The following is a 19869-nucleotide window of genomic DNA, read 5'->3' on the forward strand; positions in this document are numbered from 1 at the left end:
ACTATTATGGATGGAAGTCACCACCATATTATGTATATCTAATTCTAGCAAGTGAAGAGAAAATTATAATATCAGTATTTGTTTTGTGAAATTCCAAAGCTAAGAAGTTGATAAAGTTAGAAATGAATTCTTAGAAGTCACATCTTACATAGCAACATCCTACATAATTAATAATAAAACATACACAATCTATTTCTTCTTCTCCTTCTTTTTTGGCTCTACAGTCCTTGAAGGACCTTGGCCTCCTCACACACTTAAGGTTTCTTAATAATTTGAAACATCTGGTAGGACTTCTTGGAGAGTGATCAGCCTGACACAAGGCTTCTACCTATAGAGGACAGCATAACACAGAAAGACATGGACAAACATCCATGCCTCCATGCCTTGAGTGGGATTTAAACCCATCGTCCCAGTGTCCGAGAAATTAAGGGCCCAAGGATCATTCCCCAGATTGTGCGGCCAGTGTGAGTGGCACTTCAAAGAAATACCACAATTAAATATGTAATATGAAGACATACTAGCAAAATAAAATATAATGTTTTAAGTATTTTTAACCCTAATATTCATGATTTTAAACTAACAAATTTAATTAATTAAACTGATGTTATAATTAAGCAAGCTTGAAGCGTTATTATACTCTTTTGACATTTCAAAGGCATTCTTTATACCACATCACATACAACACTAATGCACAGATGCCATCCAAGGTCAGTGTTGGGCAACAATGTGTTCCAACATGTCCTTAGGTCATCGTTGTATTGTGATCTGAGGTCAATGTTGTGCAACAGTTTGTTCCAACAATGACCTCGGTCCTAACTGTTGCATAACAATTCCCTTCTTTTATAATTTTACTAACATGGTACATGCTCACTGTTTCACAATGTGGTGCAACAGTGATTTCCATTCCCACTGTTGAACAAAAATAGTACCATGTTTCAATTGTTGCACAATGGTTCCATACATACAAACTGCCTACCCATTGGGAAAAATGTGACAGACACAGACAAAGATGGGGGCCTGTAACATGTTCTTTGCTACACTAGAATGTGAATACTCGACAACTGTAAAATCTGGATCCAATTTTCCATATATTTCACTGTACATCTAGTGTAATATCATTCCAAAACTATGACTGTTTGTTACCCCACCATTATTTTACGGACACACTGTATTATGTAACCACTTGATGTTAAGGCTGATATGTAATGGTATTTATTCATTCAATTAAAAACCTACTAACAATTGTGTCGACAGATTAACTATTATTCATCACAATGTAGGCCTACATTTGGAAAGTGGTGTGGGGAAAAAAATAATTTACTCGTAAAGAGATTAAATACTGCAAGGACACTGAAATGCTGACAGCAAGGCTGGCTAACACACAACTGACTTTTTTACACCAACACTGAAAAAATTTAACTGGAAACACAGACTGAAATTTTAAGTATATGAAGAAAAATAAGCATTAAATTTCTCTACATTAATTTTGTAGTTTGCAAATTGAATACTGTCCCTTAGAAAGTAGTCAGCAATAACTAAAAAGTAGTACATTATTTATATTGAAAGTGCTGAGAATAATGAGGTTTCACTAAACTGTCTTTAACTGTAAATGACATTTCCATACTTGTTCTTTCTAATCATGATTACCTAAAGAGAAGTTAAATATTACTCACGAATAGGTGGTACAATAGGTCTGCATGAAATAAATGGATCACCAGTGGAGCCATCTGGGCAGCTGCAGGTTGGTATATGGTTAACTACATCACAGCGAGCACCTTGTCCACAAGTACCAGGGCATGGATCTATACAGCGCTGATTACTGCAGGCTTTGTTACGTGAACATTCTGCATTTGTGGTACATTCAGGACGGCAGCTGGCGTAAGGGTCTCCAAAGTAGTTTGGCAGACATACACACTGAGCATTGCTACACTGTGCATTAGGACCACATGGTGATAGACTGCACGGATCAGTCACAACTGGTTCTTCAACTGAGGGTAATATAAGAAAACACATAATAAAAACAGAGGAAGAATTTTTGACTTAAAATCATACATTCTATGTACTACTGATAATGGAAATTTTCACTTATCTTATTCTATACTAAACTGTTTAACAGTGGCTTGCGATAGGTGCTGCAGATCAAACATCCTATAGGTTTCAGCTACATTTCTGCCATATTCAGGAGGTTAGACAATTTTTTATAGTTATGAAGTGTCCATGCATGGGTTACCCACAATGGAAGTAGTGTTTTGTTTGTGCTCACAATGACCACTATGTACATATGTATGTATGTACATACTTCAGGATCTTTAAATTGATCAGCTACGTGAATGTTTAGTAACTTACTGAAGTAATCTTTCCATATTTTTTGTTACAAAGAGTCACATTTTAAGAAAATTACCGTAAAATTCTAAAGTGTCCTAAGAGGAACAATTCATAAATCTCCATACTAAGAACAGTATGATCTAGGCCAGCTAATGCTTTTTGTGGACAAAGTAAATAAAAAGGTAAAATTTTGAAATTACATTTGTTGTGAAGTTAATAGTTTGAAAATTTGAATGTCCACACATCCTTACTAAACTTTTTATATATATATAAAATTATTGGAACTTCTAGTTCTCATGACAAGGGAATAGATACACAGCCTAGTGATGATGCTGAAATATCCAGGCTTCTGTGCAAACACCCCTCCCCCCACATATATAAACACTGGATGGCAGGTATCTAACTATTTAAAACCCTCAGTTGGTTCATAAGTCCACATTCCACATATTCTCACCCACCCAACCATACCTGGTGGAATCACATATGTACCCCCTCAGGGATATCTTGTAGAATTTATAGGGCCATCTCAACACTTACACAACTACAAAACAAAATGTTAAAATGAGATTAGTTTAAACGTATTTCACTGTTGTATTTTACAATTTCTTAAGTTGAACTCTAAAGAATCACACCAGAAGCCAGACCATGCCAAATAACAAACAACTGATGACAATACAATAACTGTTGTCCATTGTGAAAACAGAGAATGGTCTTCTGTTAATATGAAGTATATCATGACATCTAGTACCATTTGCTTACAATGTCACCTGGATGAGTTCCACATGAATACATAAGATTCGAAAGCCTATATTCATTTACCAAACCTTGATGGGGGGGGATATATCTCCTTACATAACACATGAACACAAACCACAAGTGTTTGATTATGTAAATTATACAACATGTTTTGTTTATCACAAAGAATACACTATATATATTTACCTCTAATGAGAGAGCATTGAATGAAGGGGTCTCCAGTGTATCCAGACAAACAGGTACAGATTGGAATGTGATTCTGAACACGGCATTCAGCATTTACTCCACAAGATCCTGGGCATGGATCTCTACACTTGCTGGTAATGCATGCCCTTGTTGGCTCACAGTCAGTATTGACAATGCACTCTGGGCGGCAATTCGGAGGAGACCCAATGAAATTTTGTAGACATGAACAAGCAGGCTGGTCTCCTACAGCATGGCAGTCTGAATTGCGACCACAGGGTGAAGGTACACATGGGTTAATAGGCTTGGGTGCTGGAGGTGGTGGAGGAGCTTGGAAGCATCTAGTGAAAGGATCTCCTGTAAGGCCTGATGGACAGCTGCAGATAGGATTATGGTTTATAATTTCACATCGAGCACCAACACCACATGTTCCAGGACATGGATCCGCACATCTGAACTTGTTACATGCACGGTTCTGAGGACAGTCATTATTGATTACACATTCAGGTCGACAGTTTGGTGGTGAGCCAATGTACTTATCCTCACACGAACACACAGCTTGACCATTCACAGACCTACATCTACTGTTGGGTCCACATGGAGATAGTTGGCATGGGTTTATTACTGCTGGTGGAGTCACAGCTGAAAAGGAAACATCAATTGTAACAAAGGATAAACTATTATAAATTATATATATATATATATTCTTTTTTTCTGTGTTAGAATCAAATAAATAAAGCAGCAAAAAGACAGCAATAAACCATTATACTGCAAACTCTGGATTTAAATATTTGTAATGTTAACCTGGTAGGATCACAATAATAAATCTTCAGGTTCCATGAAAAATATGGAATTTGACTAGTTGAGTGTTAATATTAACTTCTGAAGAAGGACTGTCATCCTGGTAGTAGTTACTATATTACTCTGAACCTTCAGTTATATATTATATTATTAATATTATTTCAACTAAGAAAAAAAATCTCCTTCAAAGACAAGCCAAGTGAAGACTTTCCTCTGAAGGTAATCATAGATGACTGTAAAATTTGAGGTTTTCATGGGAGTGGTGATGGTGTTTTTTTTGGGGGGGGTAGGGTCTGGCACCATTTGCACTGGGTACTGGTCGGGAAGCCTGAAGGGAAGAGACTGCTGGGGAGACCTAGACGTAGATGGGAGGATAATCTCAGGAAGGATCTATGGGAGATAGGAGTGGAAGGAGACTTGATTTTGTTGGCCCAGGACAGGGTCCAATGGAGGGCTTTGGTTAATTTGGTGATGAACCTTTGGTTTTTGTAAGTGATCTAGTTAGTTAGTTTTAATGCACCTGTAGTATCTCCTCTTTCTATCACCACTGACAAAACAAACCACTCTACCCCACCATCAATAATAACTGTAAAGCACTGGTAAAAAATAAAAAAGAAAGATACTATTTGACCACATCTGCAGACCCTCCAAAAACCAACCAAACACCTTTTATCCAAAGTGGTCATGGAAGAATGTTGAAAGTCTAGTTCACACATGTATACATTTAAGTAAATAAAAGTCATGTACAGATAATGAAGAGTTCACTGTTTCCTAGAAAAGTCAAGATATACTCATATGATATTAACCTCATATGCAATTCATGCATTAAAATAAAAAGCCATAAAATTATTTATAATTTTGGTGGTGTGTTGTTGTAGGTGCTGAAAGCCTGCTGTGTTGTAGCACAAATTAAAAAGATGAACTTAAAAAAATATAAATGGTAATAACTTACGTGGGGAAGGTTGAAGTATGCATGATGCAAATGGATTGCCCACATATCCTTGTATACATGTGCATGTTGGAATGTGGTTTATAACAGTACACTGAGCAAGCTGACCACACACTCCAGGACACGGATCTTCACATTTATTACGAACACAGGCTTTGTCAGTTGGACAATCAGAGCTGAGCACACACTCTGGACGACAACCTTCATAAGGATTACCCTGATAATCAGAGATGCAACTGCATGCACCTGCACCATTACGTTGTGTACACACTGCATTAGCACCACATGGTGAAGGCTGGCATGGAGTAGGTACCTCTTCTGTAAAGAAAATTTGTTTATATACACACTGGTGTTCTTATGCTTTCTTTTTATTATTAATATCTTACATTGTTCAGGTGTGGCAGAAAGGCTTGGGAAAATATACAGGATAACATATAAATTTTGGATGAGGAGAGTGTAGGGTGTCATAAAATTTCGCGAAATAAAGCTTGTTTTAAAGAAGAATGCTCTAACTTTGTAAAAGAGAGGAAGCACATCAGATTGGAATGGCTGCAGACCCGTACTCAAATAAACAGGGAAAGATATGTAATTGTAAGGCACAAAACCAGCAGTACTTCAAGGACTAAGAAGAGGGGATATTGCAAAGATCTGATAAAGGGAGTTACAAACTAACAGCAAAAATAAAAGTAACAGAGTTGTACAGAGGCATAAGTGAATTTAAGAAGGGGTACAAATCTAGGACACATATGATCAAGGATGAGAATGGGATCTGTTCGCAGACTCACATGGCATCATAGACAGATGGGAAGATTACATTAGTAAGTTACTAAACATTCATGCAGCTGATCAATTTAAAGATCCTGAAGAGCCCTTCATCCCAAAACCGACCCTTAATAAACTTTAAATTGCCATTGAGCAATTAAAATGTTATAAATCTCCAGGCATCAACTCAGTTCCAGGGGAACTAATCCATGCAGGTGGTAGGGCATTGCACTCAGAGATATATAAGCTTACATCTCAATTTCAAACTAGGAAGTACTACCACAACAGTGGAAAGAATCAATTATTGTCCATATGCATAAAAAAGGGGACAAAACAAAGTCCAGTAACTACCAAGGTATCTTTATTTGTCAACATCATACAAAATTTTATCCAATGATCTTCAGACACGCTGAACTCCATTTATGAATGAAACTATCGAGGAGGATCAATGTGGATTCTGCTGTAATAGTTGAACTACTGATCAGGTCTTTTGCATTTGACAAATATTAGAGAGAAAGTGGGAATATAATGGGTCAGTACACCAACTATTTGTGGACTTTAGGAAAGGCATATGTATCGGTTAGAAGAGAGGTACCGTATGGCATTTTGATTGAATTTGGAATACCAAAGAAACTTCTTAGGTTAATAAAATGTGTATGGATGGGGTATCTAGTAGAGTCTGTGTAGGTAACCTTCTGTCAGATCCATTCCCAGTACACAATAGCCTAAAACAGAGGGATGCTTTATACTAAGAAATTCAGATCAAATGGTACAAAATAGGGTACTATCTATAGTTAAACAAATAATACTTTCACAAGCTTCAAAGATAAATATAAGATGATAATGGCAAAGGCAAGTTTCACAAGGAATATCCAGGTCAGTGCATGTTAAAACTATGTATTATAGTTCTGAAGATGAAGTGCTGTTATAAATGAGGAAAATCAACATGCAAAACAATTTCCAAGTAAATTAAGAGGAAATCTTCATCTGTTCCATGCTAACTAATGAGGTAATATTTCAAACTGTTCTGCCATACTAAGTATTACTGACATGACATTATATTTTTGTAACATAAAAAGATTCTAACCAAATATCTTGGACAAATTTAAAATTAAATTAAACTTTGTGTGTTTCAGTACTTACGTTCTTGGACAATACACTGTACAAAGGGATTTCCAGTGAAGCCCGGTAAACATATGCATGTTACAGCATGACTGATAACTTGACACTGTGCATTTGCTCCACATGTGCCTGGACAAGGATCACGGCACTTGCTGTTTATACATGACTGTTGACTTGGACAGTCAGGATTGATAACACACTCAGGTCTGCAGTTTGGTGGAGCACCTACATATCCATCCAGACAAGAACATGCAGGGCTGGACCCAGAGACCTGGCACTGGGAATTTGGCCCACAATGGTTTGGTACACATGGATTCTCAGGAACTTCAGGCTCTCTTGCAGGGGCTGAAATAATAAAAATAATATACAAAATATTATAAGTTAAGATAATGCTAATAGTTCTGAAATGCATTACTTTAAATCTGAGAGACAACTGTCCTAAATTCTTGCATTACACATATAACATTAATTTTTAATCACTGCATCATCAAATCTAACTTACGTGGAATGTCAAAGCAGCTCTGGAATGGATCTCCAGTCTGGCCTTCACGACAGCTACAGATGGGGCTGTGGTTGATTACTTCACATCGAGCTCCAAGACCACATGAGCCCAAGCATGGATCACTACACTTCTGATTAACACAGGCACGGGTCAGTGGACATTCTGCACTCACAACACATTCAGGACGACATGATGGTGGCATGCCCATGTAGCCTTGCAGACATGAACACACAGCATGGTTGTCTGATGTTCGACACTGGCTATTTGGACCACAAGGAGATGGTCTACAAGAGTCAATTTGCAGTGGTACTTCTGTAAAAGCAAAAATACTGGTTCAAAGAACTACCTCATCTTTTCCCACAAATAAAAAACAGGTTCTTTCTCAATTATGAACATTAATTAATATATTATGGGAATTCCTTGTCAAATGCAAAGTCACATTCCAGGAATGTACAGGGCTTGTCACAATTCTGTTTATAAAATATAATAACTTACTGTGGAAATATTGTTAAGGGAACTTGATTGCCTCTAGGGTGGGAACTATACAAAAAATACTAAGAAAAAACACATAATTATCTAACATCAGTCAACACACATTCACCAATTTCTCAGTTCTACTGAGAAAATAAAACTGGACAAAGATGAAAACCATACAACTGATAAAGTAGTTTAAAGTCCTTGAATCAGTTCCTTTTCACAAACATAATTTAGAAAATTTAGAAACAGATATTCCTGAAGATTAAAATATACAAAACAATAATTCTGCCTGTTGTTTTGTACAGGTGTGAAACATGTTCTTTCACTCTGAGGGAGGAACAGAGATTGCAGGTGTTTGAGGATAGGGTGTTGAGGAGGATATTTGGGCATAGGAGAGAAGACAAAGGGTAATGGAGAAAACTGCATAATGATGAGCTTAAAAATTTGTACAACTCCACAAGTATTGTCAGGGTGGTTATGTCAACGAGAATGAGATGGGCAGAGCATGTGGAGTACATGGATGGGGCAAGAGTTGTGCATTGGGTATTGGTCGGGAAGCCTGAAGGGAAGAGCTTGCTAGGGAGACCTAGACATAGATTGGAGGATAATCTCAGGCAGAATCTATGGGAGATAGGAGTTGAAGGAAACTGGATTTTGTTGGCCCAGGACAGGGTCAGGTGGAGGGCTTTGTTTAGTTCGGTGGTAAACCTTTGGGTTCAGTAAGCCATCTAGTTAGTTAGTTAGAGTCAGATATTATCCTCTAACATGCACACTGGTATAAAACCAACCTGGAATGGCTTGTCGACAATTTGAGAAAGGATCTCCAGTAAATCCTGGAGAACATGAGCATGTTGGAATATGGTTGATAACATCACACCTAGCATTTTGCCCACATGTTCCAGGGCACGGGTCTCGACACTTGTTGCGAATACAAGCTTGGTCTCGGTTACATTCCGTGTTGAGTACACATTCGGGACGACAAGCTTCATATGGATTGCCCACATACTCAGGAGAACACTCACACACACCTCCAGACCTGGATAACAGGGAGAAATTATTATCAATAACAGAATACAAATCACTATATGAATACTATAAATATCTGACCATAGCAAGCATGGGAAAATCATTTTCAGGAAATAGAATGCTTCACCTACGGTCAATTAGGCATAATTAACTTAAGGTCAAAGAAATGTTGGGCTTAACGTTAATCTCTGTAAACGTATTATTAATTAGTTTTTATGATTTTCTCTATGGTCTCAATGCAGTATTTATATGTTTCATGACAAAACACCAGTTTTACTTTCTTTCCTATGTGCAAATAATTTTTAAACTAATAAATTACAAATTTAATTAGAATATATTCTACTATGTTTCTACAACACAGTTTCAGTATTTATTGTTACTGTCAATATTACTGTTGCCATGATCATCATGATCACAGCGATAATTTACAAGGATTATCACTACTGTTAAAATATCTTCTCAAAGTCTGGTGCAAACAGCTCCTGTATTAAAACTATGTATCTATGAAAAAGATTAGGCTACTGAATAGGCATGCAATGATCAAGCTGGCATATGAAAATTTCAAAAACATAACTTAGATATGTACACTTATTAACCTCTTGTAATACAATACCAAATTGGATTTCAAACTGTGTAATATAATAAACTCAAAGCAGCAAGATTTTGCCATAAAGTTCACTGCTCTAACTTTCCTGAAATCTAAATTAATTGAGGCAACTGTTAACCCATATAAAACAGAAATTATGCTAAAACATGAATAAGTTACTTGAAGTAAAGAGGCTCCATTTCTTATTTATTTTGAAAGATTGTGAGTGACTGAGATTTAAAAATGGTGGTGACCATAAAATTTGTTAAGGTAAGATAATACAAATGTGTTTATAAAAGTGTATGTTTAAAAATATATGATGTCAGTAATGACATTAGTTTTCACACACCAAACACTCTTTTAGTAAAAATGAGAGGTATTATGCAATACTGACTCACTGTGGTGTACAGGAAACATTACACCATATTACATACATATTTGGCAAGAAACATACCTGCATACAGCATTTGGTCCACACGGTGATGGATTGCACGGATCAGTCCTTGGTGGAGATGTACTTGGTGGAATGGGGTTGCATTGTGTAAAGGGATCCCCAGTATGGCCATCATTGCAGAGACAAATAGGAATATGGTTCAACATATGGCAATTAGCATTGTAGCCACAAGAACCAGGGCACGGATCCTGACACTTCTGACTGATGCATGCTAACTGGCTCGGACATTCTGCACTCAGAACGCATTCTGGACGACAGTTAGGTGGTGCTCCAATGTAATCAGGCAAACATGAGCAGGCAGGGTTCCCAGCTACAATTTGGCATTGTGAGTTAGGGCCACATGGAGATGGGAAGCAAGAAGGTGGACTTGGAGTGGGCTCTGCTACAGTCGGCATAGCTGCAAGTTTCAAAGAAAACAAACATGTTACTTTGAGTGACATTTCAGGTTCTTATAGTGACAAGTACGAAGGTGGCTGTCTTCTCTGTTGTTGCACTGTGTAGTCTAGTAAACATTTACTGATGTTTCAGAGGTGCTTGATGTTTCCATCATCAGGACTATGATGATGGAGGCAGCAAGCACCTCTGAAACGTTAGTAAATTTATACAGGACTACATGACACAACAACCCAGAAGACATGATCTGAAGCTTTCACAGTGATTAAGTATCATGAATTCTTCTCAGGCTACCAGCTGTGTCAGGTGGTTGAATGGAGAAAACACCAATGTTTTGAGGACCATCTTCGTCCTCGTCAACAGGGTACTGAAGCGAAGAATTCGTTAAACCCAGAACACAGTCATCTTCATGTCATTTTAAATATATAGTACAGTGTGTGTCACTTTTACTTTACTATTTACAAGAAACAAGTATTTCATGAAAGGGTAACCTCAATAAAGAATACAGGCCTATTAAAGAGATTATTATTACAAAAATAAACATTTCCATTTCTTGGTTTTATATTTAAATCTGTAACACAATATAAACCCAGTGGATAAGTATACTTACGCTGTGGTGTGCACTGACTGAATGGATCTCCTGTAAAACCAGGAGGACAAGCACAGATGGGGTTGTGGTTCTTCGTCGTACACCGTGCACCAATGCCACAAGTGTTAGGGCAGGGATCAGAACATTTAAGGTTAACACAGGCTTTAGCTTGAGGGCATTCTGAGCTGACCACACACTCAGGTCTGCACTGTGGAGGAGAACCAACATAGTTCTGCAGACATGAGCACACAGCTTGCTGATTCACCACACGACACTGACTATTAGGGCCACAAGGAGATGGAGAACATAGATCCTGAGGTGGTGCTGGAGCTGAAAAAAGTAATGCTCTAATAATTTGTTTGTCGCATTAGTTAATGTTCCTACCCATTAAGTATATAACTGATACTGAGTCACTAAACACAGTTAAATGAAGGCACTTCATTTTTATAAACCTGCCTGCAAGAGTTAAGTTACTTATAAGTTTGGCATATAGTCAAAGTCTGCTACGTAAGTATGACATACAATAATCAATAATATAGTGGGAACTCTGCCATAACAAACGTTACTTATGCACTGATTATTAAATAATGTAAAAATATCCGGGAATTTAGCAATAATGATTAGTGACTTAATACGCAGAATTTTACTATTATGACTAATTTTGTTAAACATGTTTCCCAAAATACTGATCTCCAACAAATTTGTAATTGATTTTCATGCAACTTGGAAAATGCTTGAACTTCCATTTTTCAAGATTATGGAAATAAAGTTATTGGACAGAACTGGAAGTGATTAATTTATTATGGTACCAGCAATCTGATTTCCTCCCATGGCCCCAGAAGAACAGTAAAATAAACAATACTGTTCGTGTATATTTTTTGTCACACTATTAAACTGTATGCATAAGAAACTGTGAAGCACATTTGTAAACATTCAAAACAAAATTAAACATTTTGTTATATAAACAACATTTTAAATAATAAATTCATGTGATAATAGCAGTTAGGAGCAAAGGTGAAACTGCCAGAAAGTACAGGTTATTTTTATTTACTCTGTTCATAATTCTTAGATATAAAAATAAATCTCAGACACTGTTCTCCCTGCACCAGGGAAAAAGGAAATGCAAGATACTAAACATTCCGTTTAAAATTTGTATTATGCTTAATTGTAATTTCTCTTTATCTACCTCATTAGCCAATGATGATTCAATCTTACTTATTCAACTGCTTCCTTATTACTATTCAAGTTATATAACCAAAATATACGAAACAGTAACTAAATATTTTCTTCATGATTCCTCAGTTTTATTGAGAGATACAATTAAAATGGATATAATAAAAACATATTAACTCTACCCGCCTATCTATATATCTATTTATCCATCCATCCAACAGATACAAACTGAAAGCCTCCCAACTACTACTACTCCTGTGTAAAGACTGCTTTTCGAAATACACAAGAGTGCAAAGAATAATGAATTGGACAGATTCTAGAACTAATAGTTACACATCTAAGCACTAGGAAAATCAGAACAAGGAAAGCTGACAATGGAACAATTACTGTAATATAGACACTATATGTATAAGCACATACGCAGTACACAGGGAATGTAAGATGTGGAATGCTCATGTATTGTAACAGTTAATAAATCTGTTACAAACAATCCATCTATCTATATATAGCCTTCATACACAGTACATGTAAGTATAATTGTTCTCATTTTATGAACTAATAACAGCAGCGATTCACTACATACAATTTGTAAATTGCACATACTCTTGTGTCAGAAGTAAATTTCAGCATTTGAAATACTTGGAATTATTGTATGCATTGTATTAAGTTGAATTCAGAGGAACTGAATGTCAATACAGTAAACTCAAAACATACAGTATGTTCCTATCAACAAACATTCAAGCAGCAAAAGTTAATTATCTTGCTAAAAAGTTTGCAATGAAAAACAATAAAGAGGACTGCTGAAATACAGATTTCTCTTATTTAATTTAAAAATGTTGTCAGTAGGTCAGACTATATATATAATCAGATGACAGAATGATTTATGAATAATAAACTGGAAACAAGATACAAGGAAGTGGTTATGGCCTAATTTCTGGTACTATCCCAGCCTCTGCCTGAAGGGACTGAGGAAAGACAAGAAAATCCTCTGCCAGAATAACTATTCTTTAGGTCAAGATTTAAATGCCTGGAACCTCCCAACTATGAAACAGGAATGCTAATTACTCAGCCACAATGCTTGGCCTCTACATAAAGAATGTAGGTAATGAACTCACGTGTTGGTGGTACTGGTCGACACTGGAAGAACGGATCCCCAGTAAATTGTGGTGGACATGTACATGTTGGAATGTGGTTCACCACATTGCACTGTGCTCCAGAACCACATGTTCCTGGACATGGATCCACACACTTGAATGTGATGCATGCTAATGCTTGAGTGCATTCTGAGTTAACTTCACATTCACGCCTACAACCTCGTTGATCATATGGGTCACCTTCATAACCAGGCAAGCAGGTACAAGATCCTGCACCATTCCTCTCTCGGCATTCAGCATTCTGTCCACATGGAGAGGGGAAGCAAGGGTTTGCTGGTGGTGTACGTTCTGTAGCTGAAAATTAAATTTGTATCACCAATGAACAAACTTAACCTGCTAAGAATAAAATTATTTGCAAGAGAAATACCAATACTGTTAACTGCATTCATTTTCCATTGAAAGAACTGTTACCAACTGAAAAGAAAAAAACCATTAATATACTATATTTAAAACATAACATTTTGCTATTCCTTAGAATGAACTCAAATTGGATTTCCCCATTCATATGTTGTCTTGTGTTAAAATAAGAACAGTAGGAGGAAGAAATTTCAATATCAACAATAACTGTAATGTTTGGCAAAACCTGGTGCTTAGACAAGAGAGATACTTTCCCCCTTATTGAGAAATGCTCAGATATCTAGCACCAGGCATCGATAGTCTATACCAGTAATTACAGCTTACAAAAACACATACTCACATACAGTCCGTATAAATATAAAAAATGATCATTTATTCACTTCATGTTTCTATGTAATTTTTCATAATTATTTTGCTGATGATCATATTGTGAATTTATACCAGAAATCACTGTTTGTTAATGTTAAGCTCATTCCAATATTCACTCACTTTCTCATTTGCTTACTCATGAGTGCAAATGAACCTATAGTTTCAACAATACATCTGCAAAAGTCTGCCACTTCTGTGTGCCATCTAAATCCACAAAACGTTTCATCCATAGATTAAAGAATACAACCATTCTCTAAACAGTTGCAAAACTTGCTTTTTATCACAAATTATGCACTCAGACTAAACCAGTTATTTAATTAAAATTTCTAACACATAATGCCTTCAAATTACATAGCAGCTCTAATGGGTGCACACTGATGTAAATATAGAAGTGATGTAATTCTTTTGTATGAGGTATAAAAAAGTAAAGCTGTCCCACTATACACCATGCAGGCGCTTGGGGGGAGCAGAGGTATAGCTCCTACTCTGAGTGAGTGGTCAGCATCACGCCCTCGCCGTGCTTTACCCTTGGGAAAGGACCCCGGTACCCATTGGATAAGAGGCTGGGTGGGCCCCAGAGCCGGTCTGGACGCAGAGGCTAGAGGGAAAATCCTCTGTCCCCATAGGGGATCGAACCCTGGTCGCCCAGTCTGTAGCCAGTCACTATACTGACTGAGCTATCCCGGCTCATTTGGTATGAAGTATAGTAATACAAAAGTTAAACTTGTCCTTTTGATATGTTACATGTTGGCAATAATCAACATACTTCTGTATGTTTACTTTGAAGAGCCTATACATCTTGTAATATATTATATTATTCGCTAAAAATTCTTTGGTCATTTTTTAAATGAGTACCCTGTCACCAATACCAAAAAGTAGTACTTTTTCTGGTATATTTAAACTTTGTTCCATTTCAATCACATCTTTTGAACAAACATATAAAATTAATCTAATGAATTATATTAAATGTATCATGATGTTAACAGACTGTTTACTTTCATGCCGTTTATGTACCACATTTTAGTGTACTAACCTAACTGGCCATTTGTCAGTGCTTATGTGTACCAGCAGCCTATACCACTAATCCATTAACCCTGGAGTTAAAGTCTAGGCACTCCCCCCCCCATAGTATGGGGGTTTAAATTCCCTATTCCCACAAAATACAGCAACATACATTTCACTTTCTTAATCATGGCAAACAATTAAAAAATCCATGAGTAATGAATACCACTCATTAAGCAGATATTAATACATGAAATGTTTACTGGTCGATTGCTAAACATATCTTTTGTGATAATTATTAATAATGATGATTTATCAAGTACAAATTCTAATAATCTAATGTTCTATTCTTTAACCTGTACCAAAGAAAATAACTAACTGCACTGTACCAATCATCTTTGAAAAGGTAACAGTTGCTAGCTAGTTATGTTGTGCCCAGACTCGTACGAGCACTAAAGTTATTTGTTTGTTCACAAGAGTCCATCAATGGATCCTGAACTAAGCAAACTGAATTCAGTCCACATTCTCACACCCTATTTCTTTCAGATAAATTTTAATATTATACACACATCTATATTTTGTCTCTCTTTCTGTTGTTTAATCATACTAAAAAATCTAAGTCTAAGGCCCATTGCAACGTTTCATAAAATGCTGGAAATTTACAACTAGAGTTGTTAACCCCTATGCAACACTCAAGATGGAGGACCACATCATTCAACATATTTGTTCATATCTTGAGCATGTCTCCTCTATAGGCAACCTGACAACATGCCATAAGATTATGTAATGGGGATTCACTCAATATATACCAAATGACAACATGACTGAAGAGTAATAACTCAGAGAAAATATAATGCGCAAGTCATAATTTGTTTTCCCATCTAAAGCATGGAGCCCTTCAGCTATGTTATTTGACATATTTGACAACTGTTAGAACATATTCTTACATGGTGGTGGTGCCAGAATACATGCTGAGGTAGGATCGCCTGTGTAGCTCAGAGGGCATGTACACACTGCATGATGATTCACAACCGTACATTCAGCAAATGAGCCACAGACACCCATGCATGGGTTTCTGCAGCGTTCATTCTGGCAGGCTAGATTGTTGGGGCATTCAGCATCAAATGTGCATTCTGGGCGACAATTTGGCGCTCGTCCCACATAGTTTGGCAGGCAAGAGCATGCCGGTTGTGATCCAACCACCTTACATTGTGAATTGGGTCCACAAGGCGAAGGATTGCAAGGATTTCCAACAGGAGTAGGAGTAGTTGCTAGAAGACAAGACAAAAGACAAGTAGAGAACATGCAAAAAAAGTTTCAAAGACAGATATTCAAGTACTATCACATACAAAGCAATATGAAATACATAAATGATAAGACGTTCAGACAGTAAGCAAATAAGGAAATAATAATTCAATTATTATTGAATTATTATTTCCAAACTGCTATCCACAGATCCCTTTGCATCATTGAAAGGTCTACTGAGTTCTGAAGATAAAATTTATTTATATGTGTGAGGCCAAAATGGGATGTCACTGCATAATAATTGCTATTTGGCTTACACTACTATTATTCCACACTGCAGGAATGACTGAATACATTTTTCTTAGTTTCTAGGGTAATATGATTCAAAAGTACTCAAAATCAAAATTTACACTGTGCAAGTCTATACATTCTGCCACAAGCAACAATATGCTTATGAGAAATTACACTTTTGTGATACACTGCTCTCCCCACAAATCCAGCTCCTTAGAATTACTAACAATTTTAAGACAATTTGCAATGATAAAATAAGAAACAATTTGATCGGTAAAAGAAAAATTGTACAGTTTTATTGAAGTTTCACATAGACTTTATTGGCAAAAACACTTAATTTTGGTTTTAAATTAACAAAGTAATGTATTAATAAAACTTCAATGAGATATACACATTATTATGTCTCTAAATGGGACTGAAAATGATTGAAAATGATATTCTTTATTTTTTTCATGTGACCAATCAAGAACTGGCTTCCTGGCAGCAGAAAATAGGATCAAGTAGTATTTCACTCTAGCCTAATTGTGCTATTATGGTAATATCAAATTCATTTTAGAAATCCATTTCCACCATTTCTGAATAATGCAAACAAGGTAAAAGGTCTGAAACTAAGTAACTAAAATTATATTTTAAACATTAAACTACACATTCTATGCAAATGTGAAATAATATGGATGTTTGGTATATAGCTGCCAGCTTTCAAAACAAAAAGGACTATTAGGAATAACACTGTCATTTCACCTTTAAAGAAATGTCAACAATGGTAACCATCAGGTAACATTCCCATGGGGTGATACTAAGTTATATCACTTTCAGGAGGCAAGCAAAATCCTATGGTAAAGAATTTTGTATAGACTGCATAAATAAGAGTTTCTTGTATGAATTTACATCTTTTGTCCCAGTAAGCACATCAATATATGATGACATGAGCCATAATTTAGCTATTCCTACCAAAGAATCTAATACCTAAAAGAAAGGACAGAAAAGTGAAGTAAAGTATGACAGTAAAGAATAAGAAGCTTACATTCTTGCTGACATCTTGCAAAAGGATCACCAGTAAAGCCAGGAGCACAGCTACAAATGGGGTTATGATTCACAACCTGACAGCGAGCATTAAGACCACATGTGCCTGGACATGGATCCACACATTTCTGGTTGACACAGACCCGATTCTGTGGGCACTCAGAGCTAACAACACACTCTGGCCTACATGAAGGTGGATTTCCCATAAAACCAGGAGAGCAGGAACACACAGCATGTTGATTCACCAACCGACACTGACTGTTGGGTCCACATGGAGATGGATCACATGGATTTTGAGGAGGTTCAGCAACAACTAAATGAAGGCAAGGAACAGAGAAAATAGCATACATGCCACATACAACAGATAAAGATCAAAGATAATCCAAGCAACATTCCAATAACTGTAAAAGCAAAGAATATAAAAATATCAAGCTACAAATAATCATAACACATGCTCCATAAATATAGCAATATAGCATATATGTTACTTCAGACACAATTTTCATTGTTCATTAATGGCAGCCATTATTTTACAATCTTGCAAAAATAAAATAAACTGCAATTTATTACAAAATTAGAATTCTATAGTGATGGAAAAGTTTAAACAAGGATAAAGTGACAGAATAAGAATAAGAAATAAAAAAGATGTACACTTTCTAACACAAACATAAGGCAATGAAAGAATGTTTTTAAAAATAAAGATTAAATTTAGTACATTACTGTTAATGATAATAAAATTTACTATATGAGCAATGTACATAAACTCTGAAGAAATAATAATTTGATTTCCATTGTTATTGGAATAAGGAACATTAAACATTTTATACTGTTTCTTTAAAGGTCAGTATATTTATCTCCAAATTTCAGATGCCATTAAATATTCACACTTCTAGATCAGGATCTCAGCATTTGTAATTAAAAATTTTATAGCAAAAAGTTTCTTTCTATAACTTTACAGAGGGAAACAACTATGACCAACTTCCCCATTACTGACATTTATGTTAGTGTGCACAGAGAAGTAGAATCATCTTACGGGGCTGAATGAGCACACAAGCAGACAGAGGATCTCCAGTGTAGCCCGCTATACATGTGCAGGACGGAGTATGTTTTACCACACGACATTCAGCATTCAGACCACATGTTCCAGGGCAAGGATCACGGCACTTGTTGTTCAAACATGCTTTGTTGAGACCACAATCTGAATTGATAACACATTCTGGTCTACAGCCAGTATATGGATCTCCGAAATATTCTGAGAGGCATATACAAGACCCGGCACCATTTCGTTCTTTGCACACTGCATTGGCACCACATGGTGATGGATTACAAGGGTTTCTAGGCCCTTCAGTTGGAGCAGGAGCTGGAAAGATGAAGTCAGCGGTACTAAGAAAATGTGATAAAAATACTGACTGATTTTGCTTTACATTGTTATTACTAATTATTGCCATTAAATTATGATGAAGTTTCTCATTTTACTAACCAAACAATAAGATTCTATGCTACAGATACAATTTTCCTGAAACTGGGAATATCAAGTAACAGTGGCAAATACAAATTAAAGGTTATTCTTCCACTAATACTGCCAGAATTTGGGCTGAGTACCTTATTTCTTTATCTTCTCAGAAAATGTATATATTTGAGGTCTCATATACTTTGTGGACAAACATGATTTTGTTCACATTGCAGTATTTTAATTTGAAATATCCAGAGATACATAGGTTGCTTACTTTGCTGAATTTGTGAGCATCCTGTGAATGGATCACCAGTGTATCCTGTCTCACAATAGCACATTGGGGCATGTTTAACAACAACACACGTTGTGAAGGAACCACATGATCCAGGGCATGGATCTCTACATTGCTCATTCTGACATGCTAAGTTGCCTGGGCACTCAGCACTGATAGTGCACTCTGGTCGACAGGTGGGTGCTCGACCCAAATAATTTGGCAAACAAGAGCATGCTGGAGTATTCCCAATAGCACGACACTGAGAGTTGGGACCACAAGGTGAAGGCACGCAAGGATTTCCACTTGGTGGCTGCTGAACAGGAGGTTCTAAAAAAGAGTAACCATATGCCACAAAGAAACCTTTATCCAGAGCCTGTATCAGAGTAATAAGATATTTCAAGAATATCAATGCACAACTTGTTATGAAAAAGTATAAAATAAGAACTTAAGTATTGGAACTTGCAGATTTCATTTCATGTAGAGATACAAACTCATTCACTTTGAGTTATAATATCAGACAATATTAAAAGAGGAAATACAAAGGTGTACAGATAAAACACATAATCCTCAGAGCACTGAAGTTTAAGAAGAACTCACTAATAA

At 36.4% G+C, this 19869-nt stretch overlaps 1 protein-coding gene across 5 annotated transcripts in view; it reads right to left on the reverse strand.

Annotated features, from left to right (window-relative positions):
- dpy (fibrillin-like protein dumpy) overlaps positions 1-19869 on the reverse strand; it is a 385379-nt gene that overhangs the window by 105030 nt on the left and 260480 nt on the right. For 4 of the 5 annotated variants that reach the window (XM_087351381.1, XM_087351380.1, XM_087351379.1 and 1 more), the window contains 13 exons: positions 19267-19593; positions 18573-18899; positions 17541-17852; positions 15928-16251; positions 13214-13546; positions 10947-11255; positions 9944-10340; positions 8666-8913; positions 7401-7712; positions 6920-7243; positions 5018-5332; positions 3268-3906; positions 1674-1988 (listed from right to left, as the gene is read on the reverse strand). In XM_087351381.1, the coding sequence (XP_087207507.1) occupies positions 1674-1988; positions 3268-3906; positions 5018-5332; positions 6920-7243; positions 7401-7712; positions 8666-8913; positions 9944-10340; positions 10947-11255; positions 13214-13546; positions 15928-16251; positions 17541-17852; positions 18573-18899; positions 19267-19593 (4482 nt within the window). The remainder of the gene's footprint in view (positions 1-1673; positions 1989-3267; positions 3907-5017; positions 5333-6919; positions 7244-7400; positions 7713-8665; positions 8914-9943; positions 10341-10946; positions 11256-13213; positions 13547-15927; positions 16252-17540; positions 17853-18572; positions 18900-19266; positions 19594-19869) is intronic. The other variant, XM_087351382.1, reaches the window with a different exon arrangement.

This window comes from Zootermopsis nevadensis, unplaced genomic scaffold (assembly GCF_977971745.1).
Source record: "Zootermopsis nevadensis isolate Lab colony 2312 unplaced genomic scaffold, Znev_1.0 Znev_ptg000019l, whole genome shotgun sequence".
Lineage (NCBI taxonomy): Eukaryota > Metazoa > Arthropoda > Insecta > Blattodea > Termopsidae > Zootermopsis > Zootermopsis nevadensis.